Here is an 11,278-nt window from a genome sequence, read left to right as displayed (position 1 = left end):
TTAAAATCACCCCAACTACCAATTTTGAATATCACATATTTTATATTTTCCAACCATTATACACATTAATTTTATATTTTTCATACCCTACATTCTATTTCAGAAATCCAACAATCCAAGACATTTAATCAGATCCCAAATTGAGTAGATGTTATAAATTAACTCCCTTTATGGTGATAATGTGCTTATTAGAAAAATCTTTCTTCTACACGCCTGGTCTTTCAAATCACGCAACAATAGTATCCCTTAAATAACAATTTAAAAAAATATTAGTTTTATATATCTCATTTAGAGAAAAAAAAAGAAAAAAATTAAATTATTTATATTATTTTATTAGACTACTTCCATAAATAGATTCTTGTTTGGTAAACAAAATATTAGATTACATATGTAAGTATTATTATTTTTTAATTATATCGATTTTGAGGTTGAAATTTATATGTTGTGAGATAGATTGGACACTTTCTCTTGGAAAAAAGAAAATTAACTGTTTCATGTACATTTCAGATGCTAAAAAAGTGATTAGATTATAATTAGGTGTGATATAGATGAAATGCAATTAATTGAATCTTTAATTAAAGGTAAAACATTTTCCTTTACTTTTAAAAGTAATAGAAATAAAAGAGTAAAAGTGAAGCTTAATTATATTTCCAGCTTAATTAGAATTAGAGGTAGATATTTTCCCAATAAAAAAAAAATTTCTTCAAGAAAATTCTAAATAAAAGGCCGAAAGAAAAAACAATGATAAAGTTCGTTTGGATAAGTGTTTACTCTTCCTCGTGCTCTACCCAGACATTCTCTCATCTTATCCTTGTTTTGAGGGACCTATCAGTTTGTGGTTCTTGATTATATGTATTTTTAAATAAAAAAACTCATTATTTATTTTTTATTAGCAGTATATATTTATAACAAAATGGGAATAATTGAGGTGTTCTAATCTTTTTAAAAAGTATGTAATTTGCAAATTTAATCTTTACAGTATGATTTTAGTCCATTTCCCTTTTCAATGTTACATTAAGTAGTAAGTTGCGAATATATTTACTATTTCATTTAAATTCATGCACTACAACAAGAAAATAGAAATTTAACGGTACTATAACAAAATTGATATTTAGTGTTGGTTAAGCATTACTAACAAATAAATACTGATATTTAGTATTGGCTTTTTAAGACCAATTCTAGGTTTGACTAAATTTGAACTGATGTTAATTTATTATTAAATTGTAAATTGATATTTGAGTTAAAACAATTTAGTGTGATCAAGTAAATACTAATGTTTTTTATTTTAAAATTTATTTAATTTAATATTTTTTTAATTTTAATATTAATTTAAATTGAGTCGATTTGATCAACATGTGACAATATTTTAATTTTTTTTTATAAAACACCAATCTTCAACAAAATAAAGTATAAAAAAAAATAAAAAAAAATTAGTGGACGAAAGAGATGAACATGCATAAAGTAGATGAATATGAATGAAAAAAAAAAGGAAAAGAGTGTGGATGAAGGAGTTTTGTGTCTATGAATGAGATGTGTGGGAATAAAAAACCTTATTTAAAACAAATTTATAAAATATTTAAATAAAATCAACTTCTTAAAATTTAAAATAACTAAATATTAAAATATTAAACCAAATTTTATTATTACAATATTTGATAGTTAAATTCTTAAAAAGTCTTAAATTCGGATTCTCAATGTTTTAATTAAGTGCTATTTCTAATTAAAATTTGAGTTGTGCAGAATAATTCTTGTTTACATGTTGACATAAATTACTCCAACTCTAATAGAAAATATAATTCCAAATGCAGTATTTTTTTTAAAGCATATTAATTAATTAAACATATTTTAGAAAAAATATTCAATACACTACACCGTGAAAATATTTTCTTCTAGATGAATATTTTAACAAAAATGGCTTAATATAGAGAAGTATAGTTATATTACTATGATAAAGTCCAATTTCTATTGGAGTGTATAGTTTTTCTTTTAAAAATTCTATCAAATTAATTTTTCTCATTGAGAATTAAATGTCAAATTAATTTTTTTCATTGAAAATCAAATTTGAAAATTAAATGTGCAAAATGTGGACCATGAAGTCATGGAATCTAGTAGTTATAAAAGGTAAGATAGAGTGTGTATTGGCTATAAAAGGTAAGATAGAGTGTGTGTATTGACATCCTTTACTCAATATATGGTCGACCAAAGCTGAGTATGTCTCTCTTCTATTCCTATTTCCATTATTCATTTATAAGTCTTTCTCCTTATATTTTTCTATTGCTTCTGTTCTCTGCTTATATATAACAATGCTCTATTTCTATTGTTTCATTTATACCTCAATTTAAAAATTGAAAACCCACTGAATTATAAACCATAGTAAACCAAACGTTATCACATTGTATTTGATTTTTTTTTTCAAACCATACAATTAGGTTCAGTCAGTGTTTTGACTTGAAAGAGTTACCTAAAGAGTAGAATGTATCATACTTTTTTATACTTTTTTTATTTTTATTATTTATTCAGTATTTAAATTAATTAATACAAAGTTATTTTCAGCATAATTAATCCATTATTTGTGTATTCCTATTCATTTATTGATTTTTATTTTTTTTATAAAACATTAATCTTATACAGAGAATGAAACAATGAGGAACTCTCTTATTTTGGCTTCCTACACAACTTCTTCTCTCAGTCACATAAAAACAACATACTCTTTTGTGTAGCTATCTTAACATCACCCTTAATATTGCCAATTGTCAATGACACACTTTTCTTTGAAAATAATAATTAACTTGAATTCATCTATAACTTTCACTATATAACTTTCACAATGCAATGATTTGGAAATAGATGAATTTCAAAAGGTAAATGGTTGTGTCACTTTGGTGTTGGGGAGTAAATTGAAAATAATTACAAAAACAAGAAATAAAGACAAAAAAAAAAACTTAATATGTGACAGTTAAAAATTTAACTACCAATTATTTAGTTTCTAAATTTGGTAAAAAAACATTGGTTGCTAATTGGATATCAATTAAGAAACTATTTAACAATAATAGAAACTAATTTAGAAACCAATTATTTTTTTTAGTTTCTAAAATAATCTCTAATTTAATTACTATTGCAACTAATTATTTTGGTATCTAAATATTGGTTTCTATTTCATTATTTTCTTGTAGTGATAATTTACTGTACATGGTGCATTTAAGACCGCATTTAGTAATAATTTAAAATCATGGTGAAATGTTAATGTCATTTGAAATTTAACATACATGAAATTATTGACAAAATTTACAGTAGTTTAAAATTTTATGACTAAAATGCTTTAAAAACAAATTTTCAAATGAAATAATAGATTGCACACATTCATCAATCTATCCAATTCAACTTCAACCACCATTGATAAAATAATATTTTTTTATCGACAATCAGCAATTAAATTAAATCGGCCTACTTAAGGAGTGGTCCAACCCAGAGAACAAAATTGATAAAATAACAGTAATCTACAAATAAATAAAAAATCACAAAATCAACCTTTTAAGTACATTGTAAAGCTACCCAATCCACTTTGTTGAGCAGATTAAAATGATGTTCTTCTTGCTAATCTACTTTGTTACTGTTTTCATTCTCAATTTATTAGGTATATATACTTCTATTTACCATTTTCAATATCAAATTTTAGTATATGAGCATTGTGTTATGAGTTTCAAATATATACTTAACATAATAAGTTTTAAATACATACTTAACATAATAAATTAAATTTATTCACAGGTTGAAAGAGCTTGAAAACGCATTCATCATTTAATCAAGATTACTGTCACCGAAAGATGAAGTCTTTAGGATTGTCGCATCTTCTTCAAATTCTTACATGTATTCTACTGTTGACTCCCTCATTTTCTAAAGATGATCGAAAGGTAAATAATATATATCCAATATTGTTTGACCTAACAATTGAAACTGTTTGTCCTTACAGAAATATACTTTTGCAAACATATACTTGAGGTATCTCTTTTCTATAATACTTCACTTTGTACTTTATTTTTTCCTCAACTAATTTTCACAATCCTTATCTGAGAAGTTATATCTTTCCATAAATTACTCTTAGGTTTTTATCCTTTTATGATTTTTTAAAATAAATCTAATAATGCATATTTTTTTAAAGAAAATATTGGATTACTTTCAAGTTAAGAAGGGTTTGGATTATATTCAAAATAACAAATTAACCTAAAAATAATTATATGCATCATAATATTTTCAATGTTGAAGCATCCATGTGAAATTCACTAAGTGGGACTATTATTTTAAATTTATTTTTTATTTTTTTAATTTATCTTGTTCATACTACAGACTTACATAGTCTACATGGAAGAATATCCAAAGGGCATGGAAATCACAGAATCATTTCACACCAGTATGGTTCAAAGTGTCCTCGGCAGGTTCATATATAAGCCTTAATTGTTTCTACTTAACTCACTTAACATTATCTGTCTAACATTTTCAAATACAAAGAATCGTGTTTGACTTAAATGCTATTTTGGAGGAGTGAAAAGAAAAACAATGAAATAAATTGCTCTAAAAAGAGAACAACTCTTTTATTTTAAACCTATTATCAATCAAGAATATGGAATTTTTTAACTAACTATTAAAATTCCATATGACATGTACATCCATCCAGCAAATTTGCATCAGATACTTTGTTGCACCGCTACAAGAGTTTCAATGGATTTGTGGCGAGACTAACCAAAGAAGAATCAGAAAGAATGAAAGGTAATTTTTTTTTCCAAAAAAAAGAACTAAAATATATTAATAAAAAGAGCACTTGAAAAATTCCAATTATACATATATGTCTATTAGCTCAAACCACATTTTCATCAGCTTTTTGCTTTATTCATAAATATATTTTTGGTTTTGATTCCTGTCATATGATGCATATTATTACTATTTCTGTCATATGTCTATTACTATATTTTTGGTTTTGCAGCATATGATGCAGCCATCTCAGATGGTGTTGATATTCTTTCTGTTTCAGTGGGATCAACCGTCAAACACTTGAACTATTTTGAAGATGTACATGCAATAGGAGCTTTCCATGCAATGAGGAGGGGCATATTAACTTCTAAATCTGCAGGCAATTCGGGTCCAAATCCTTCCACAATGGTGAATCTTGCACCCTGGTACATTTCTGTGGCCGCCACCACTATAGACAGAAAGTTTTTAACTGATCTCAAACTGGGCAATGGCCAGATCATCCGGGTAATTCTTTCTTTCTCACGGTCAGACACATTCTTTCTTTCTCTCTCTCTCTCCAATTCTCTTCTCTCCTTCTCTCTTAATTTCTCTCCCAATCTTCATCTATTTTAGAATCTGATCATACCACACTGTAGCAGAAGAGTTAAGGAACATTTCTACCCGATCAGATTTTCAAACAGAGTAAGTTCATTTTTACTCTAAATATCCTTTGTTCTCTATTTTTCTTTAGGATTTAGTCATCAATCTTGGTGGGGTCAGTTGAGAAGTTTAATCCTCTCAACTTATTCTATTATATACTGAAATTTTGTTCTGTTTGGATAATTTGCATTAGGCCCGTAAATCTTGAAGCTTATCCAAATGGTGGGGAATAAAATTCTAAAAGTTGCTTGGAAAGCAAGCAATTGAGATAAGGGAAGCTAAATTTAATTTTTAATAGCATCCTAGGATAGAAGATATGAATGCGGAAGGGACGTGGTCCCAATACTCAATTTTTCTTGCAGGCATGTTGTGTGTTATATATATTGGGTTGTTTGTTTATATGTTATTTAAATTTGTAAATATATTATATTTTGATGGTTTAATATTTAAGTATTGTTTTTTATTTTAATTACGTTTTTGAATGTTGTGGATCGTGTTTGGAATGATATTGTATTGACGGAATGGTATGGAATTGAATTCATACATTTGGGATAATGTATGGACTGATGTTTGCTGTGTATTAAGTATTGATGCCTATGTGGTAACAGAGATCTCCGAGCTTCACTGATGATCTAAGTCACATAGATTAAGATATTAGGTGGTGAGAAGCTGATGGGGGAGTTCATGCACACCGTGACATATGAGATGCACGGCTTGGGTTGTATTGAACTTACCCTGATCCTTTATGTTGGATTCGCTGGTAATCTTTGGATCAGGTGATAGTCTCTGGTAGGACTTACTTAATACGGGTCTTCAGGAAGACGTTGTTTGTTGAATATCTTGGATGTGTAGATCCATGTGAGATCTATGTGATTGTTTTAATGTTGGGATTTGAAGAAGATTGTATAATTTGAGAAATTGATCATGTAACTTGGTTTTCTCTTTTGATTTAATTGCGTATATTATAAAATTCTATTTTCACTAGCTTACCCTTGCTTTTCTTGCTGTGTTTGAACTGCGATGACTGTACTACGTACACGAGCAGATGATCTTACAAGTGTCTGAGGATCAGAAGAGTTTTAAGGCGTTGATTTTGAAACTTATATTGTGAATATTTGTATTTCTATATGTCCTAATCATGTATTAGGAATATTTTGAAAAACGGTAAGCTTGTATAGAAATATGTAGAACCGGTATTGTAATAGTTATATGTAAATTATGGGGTGTTACATTTAATGGTATCAGAGCGGTTCATCCTTAGGATAACCTGAGGGTAGTGGGTTTATTTTGTTTCTCCTGCGTGTAGATTTTTGTTTAAGTCTAGCCTCAAGACTTAGTTAAAAGTTTCTAATAAGATGTTTGACAAAGTTGTTTTTCTTGAAATCTTGTTTGTGTTTGAGTCAAATTAATTGTTATGAATAAAGATGAAAGTATTAAGAATGAAAAGAATCTTGATAGAGTGGTGATGGGTGCACACTTATGACTGGATCAAGATTATTTTCTATCTTAATTCTAAACCGTTAGAGTACATTTTAGAGATAAGTCTTGATTGATTTTGTATCTATTTTGTGTGATTATTTATTTTAAGTTAATTTGTCTTAAAGATGTAGTTGAAAATTTTAGTAATTTCTAACCCAATTCTTTACGTGCTTAGTAGATGGCACGTAGTCCACTCACTCTTCCTCCGCCAGTAGATATGCCCAACTTAGCTCGGGCAATAGTGATAATGGTAACAGCCCTGCAACAACAGAGTGCTGCTATGGCACAACAACATCAAACCGCCCTTCATCAATTAGAAACTACTAGATTAGCAGCTGAAGCATCTCAGCTTCATCAACAACCCCATACCTTTAGTCTGGATGATTTTCTGAGAAACAATCCGGCCATATTTAATGGCAAGGTAAATCCAGATGGAGCAGACCAGTGGGTGAGAGACATAGAAAGAATCTTTGAAGCTACTCAATGCCCTGAAGAGAGAAAGTTATCCTATGCCATTTATGTACTAACTGAAGAAGCTGAATTCTGGTGGATAGGCATGAAGCAAATGATGGAAGACAAAGGAGAAGATGCCACTTGGGAGAACTTCAAAGTAAGATTCCTAAAGGAGTATTTTCCTGATAGTGTCAGGTATGCAAAAGAAATTGAATTCATGCAGCTGGAACAAGGAAATCTTTCAGTCACTGAATATGCTACTAAGTTCAAACACCTAGCTAGATTTTACACCCAGACCATGACTGAGGCTTGGAGATGTAGAAAATTTGAGTTTGGGTTGAAGCAAGAACTTAAAGAAGTGGTGATTCCTATGTCCATTAGAGATTTCCCTGCTCTAGTGGAGAAAGCAAAAGTAGTGGAGAGTTTGAAAAATAGTAGCAGACTTGCTAAGCCTCAAGTGGGAGGACTTTCTAAAAGCATGCCTAAATATGAAGATAGAAAAAAACCTTATTTCAGACCTCAATCTTATAGCAGCGGAAGACCTAGTTCTCAATCACCAACTAATTTCAAATGTTTTAGATGCGGTGGGCCACATGTTGTTAGATTTTGCCCTCATTCAGTGTCAAATGTGACATGTGATAGATGTCACAGGTATGGTCATGCAACAAAAGACTGTCGTGTCCAATTGGGAGCTCCAAATTTTGGCAGAGTGCAGCAAGTACAAAAAAATAGTAATAAAAAAACTCAAAGCTGCTGGCAGAGTTTTTGCTATTAGTGGAGCTAAAGCTTCGCAATCTGATAGCCTTGTTAGAGGTATTTGTTCTGTCCTCGGAACACAGTTATCTGTATTGTTTGGTTCTGGGGCAACCCATTTTATATCTTTTGATTGTGCTAAGAAACTTAAGTTGTCAGTCCGAGAATTAGAATTTGAGTTGGTGGTATCTACACCAACAGAAGGTATTGTAGTAACTTCTTCCATGTGTGCTGAGTGTCCAGTAATTATAGATGGGCAGAGATACAAGATCAACATGATTTGTATACCTCTAAAAGATTTGGAGGTTATATTGGGAATGGATTGGTTGTCTGCTAATCATATCCTTATAGATTGTGGTCGGAAGAAGTTAATTTTCCCTAAATTAGAAAGAATGCAGGTTATCACAGCTCATCAGTTTGAGAGAGAGATACGAGAAGGTGCAGAATGTTTTATGCTCTTGGCTTGTTCTATAGTTACTGATAAAGTACAAAAAGATATGTTTGTAGTTCAGGAGTTTATGGATGTATTTCCTGATGAGATTCCTGGACTTCCACCTAAAAGAGAGATAGAGTTTGCAATAGACTTGATTCCCGGAGCAGGCCCCGTGTCAATTTCTCCATATCGGATGGCACCAGCGGAGTTAGGTGAATTGAAGAAACAACTAGAGGACTTATTGGAGAAGTAATTCATTCGACCTAGTGTTTCTCCATGGGGAGCTCCAGTGCTATTAGTGAAGAAGAAAGATGGTTCGTCACGTCTATGCATAGATTACAGACAATTAAACAAGTTAACAATAAAGAATAAATATCCTCTTCCTAAAATTGACGATCTGTTGGATCGGTTGCATGGAGCAGTTGTCTTTTCTAAGATAGATCTGCGCTCAGGTTATCACCAAATTTCAGTGAAAGCGGAAGATATTCAGAAGACTACTTTTAGATCAAGGTATGGTCACTATGAATTTCTGGTTATGCCATTTGGGGTGACTAATGCTCCAGCTATTTTCATGGATTATATGAATCGGATATTCAGACTTTTTCTTGATAAGTTTGTGGTAGTGTTCATAGATGATATTTTGATCTATTCTCGTACAAGGGAAGAACATGCAGAACATCTTAGAACCGTCCTGAACATTTTGAGAGAAAAACAGTTATATGCTAAACTTTCAAAATGTGACTTTTGGATGTCAGAAATACAATTTTTAGGACATGTCATCTCTGCAGAGGGAATATCAGTAGATCCTTCTAAAGTGGAGGTTGTACTTCAGTGGGAACGTCCTAAAACAGTTACTGAAATTAGAAGCTTTGTCGGGTTAGCAGGATATTACAGGAGATTTATAGAAGGTTTTTCTAAAATAGTGGCTCCTTTGACCCAATTGACTAGAAAGGATCATCCTTTTGCATGGACTGAACAATGTGAGAAAAGCTTTGAAGAGTTGAAAAGAAGGTTGACTAATGCTCCTATATTGACAATCCCTGATACCAATCAGTCTTTTGAAGTTTTTTGTGATGCTTCCTATCAGGGATTGGGTTTTGTTTTGATGCAGAATAAGAAAGTTGTTGCCTACGCTTCTCGTCAGTTAAAGGTGCATGAAAGAAATTATCCAACTCATGATCTAGAATTGGCAGCAGTTGTCTTTGCTTTAAAAATATGGAGACATTTTCTTTACGGAGTTAGTTTTAATGTGTTCAGTGATCATAAAAGCTTGAAGTATTTGTTTGATTAGAAGGAGTTAAATATGAGGCAGAGGAGATGGATTGAATTTTTAAAAGACTATGATTTCCATTTAATATATCATCCTGGGAAGGCAAATGTTGTTGCAGATGCGTTGAGTCGTAAAAAGATACAAATGTCGTCGCTTATGATTAGAGAGCTAACATTGATTGAAGATTTCAGGAGTATGAATTTGGAGGTTTCCATGTCTTCAAATTGCATTAGTTGTAATACACTTGTTATAACTAATGAATTTCTGGAGAAGGTGAAGGAGAAGCAGTTGGAAGATTCAAAATTGAAGAACTTCATGGGCTTATTAAATACTGACAAAGCTAAAGACTTCTCTTTAGGAGTGGATGGTATTTTGAGATTCAAAAATAGAATATGTATACTAGAGGATAATGAACTAAAACAAACAGTGTTATCTGAAGGTCATAAAAGCAAACTCAGTTTACATCCAGGAATGACCAAGATGAATCAAGATCTCAAGAAGTCTTATTGGTGGCATGGCATGAAGAATGATGTATCTAAGTTTGTAGCTGTTTGCCTGACTTGTCAGAAATCAAAGATTGAACATCAACGACCTGGAGGCATGTTAACTCAGTTAGACATTCCAGTGTGGAAGTGGGATAGTATCTCAATGGATTTTGTTACCCACTTACCACGTACTTTGAGGAAGCATGACTCTGTTTGGGTCATAGTGGACAGGTTGACAAAGACGGCACACTTCCTACCTATAGAATTGAGAATCTCTATGTGAAAGTTGGCCCAAATTTACATAGATGAAATAGTCAGATTGCATGGTGTACCCTCCAGCATAGTTTCAGATAGAGATCCTAGATTCACCTCCAGATTCTGGCAAACACTTCAAGAAGCTTTGGGGACTAAACTCAGACTTAGTTCAGCGTACCATCCTCAAACTGATGGACAATCAGAGAGAACTATCCAGTCCTTAGAAGATTTGCTTAGGACTTGTGTGTTAGATCATTTGGGCAGTTGGGATGAAATTCTACCATTGGTAGAGTTCACTTACAATAACAGTTACCAAGCTAGCATAGGAATGGCTCCTTTCGAGGCATTGTACGAAAGAAAGTGTAGGACACCTCTGTGTTGGTTTCAGGATGGTGAGAGTGTGTTAATTGGACCAGAATTAGTACAACAAACCAATGAGAAAGTCAAAATGATTCAGGAAAGATTGAAAACATCTCTCAGCAGGCAAAAATCTTATGCAGATCAAAGAAGAAGACCTTTAGAATTCTCTGCGGGTGAGCATGTCTTTTTAAGAGTTACACCATTCACTGGTGTAGGAAGAGCACTCAAATCCAAGAAATTGACTCCTAAGTTCATAGGACCTTATCAAATTCTCAGGAAAATAGGCCTTGTGGCTTATGAAATTGCTTTGCCTCCTCCTTTAGCTAACATTCACAATATTTTCCATGTATCCCAACTACGAAAGTATGTGCCTGATCCTAGCCACATTCTAGAGTCTGATTCTAT

The 11,278-nt window shown here is 31.5% G+C and overlaps 1 protein-coding gene across 5 annotated transcripts; it reads left to right on the top strand.

The window, feature by feature from the left end:
• Window positions 1-2,155: 2,155 nt before the first annotated feature.
• On the top strand, window positions 2,156-7,970 carry LOC137824018 (cucumisin-like). Of its 5 annotated transcripts, none has more exons than XR_016514796.1 (7): window positions 2,156-2,209; window positions 3,769-3,911; window positions 4,345-4,433; window positions 4,673-4,764; window positions 4,979-5,270; window positions 5,359-5,427; window positions 5,579-7,970. XR_016514796.1 is itself a non-coding variant. In XM_090293825.1 (7 exons), the coding sequence occupies exons 2-7, from the start codon at window positions 3,825-3,827 to the stop codon at window positions 6,033-6,035; spliced, it is 603 nt and encodes a 200-aa protein (XP_090149951.1). In that variant the 5' UTR covers window positions 2,156-2,209; window positions 3,769-3,824; the 3' UTR covers window positions 6,036-7,970. The 5 variants fall into 5 exon arrangements, 4 of the variants coding, with proteins under 4 accessions (XP_090149951.1, XP_090149949.1, XP_090149950.1 ...); XM_090293825.1 differs by having other exon boundaries at window positions 5,027-5,250; window positions 5,994-7,970; XM_090293823.1 differs by having other exon boundaries at window positions 4,979-5,250; window positions 5,994-7,970.
• Window positions 7,971-11,278: the final 3,308 nt, after the last annotated feature.

This window comes from Phaseolus vulgaris, chromosome 8, assembly GCF_051622355.1.
Source record: "Phaseolus vulgaris cultivar YP4 chromosome 8, ASM5162235v1, whole genome shotgun sequence".
NCBI classification, from domain to species: domain Eukaryota; kingdom Viridiplantae; phylum Streptophyta; class Magnoliopsida; order Fabales; family Fabaceae; genus Phaseolus; species Phaseolus vulgaris.
Note: the sequence above shows the minus strand (reverse complement) of the source record. Positions and strands in the feature narration are given on the sequence as shown.

Bases quoted from the DNA above. Each gene is read 5' to 3' on its own strand.
- LOC137824018 (XM_090293823.1), top strand. From the start codon at position 3,825: ATGAAGTCTTTAGGATTGTCGCATCTTCTTCAAATTCTTACATGTATT. The intron at 3,912-4,344 runs GTAAATAATATA...TTCATACTACAG, and splicing joins TTTCTAAAGATGATCGAAAG to ACTTACATAGTCTACATGGA. The intron at 5,251-5,358 runs GTAATTCTTTCT...CATCTATTTTAG, and splicing joins GCAATGGCCAGATCATCCGG to AATCTGATCATACCACACTG.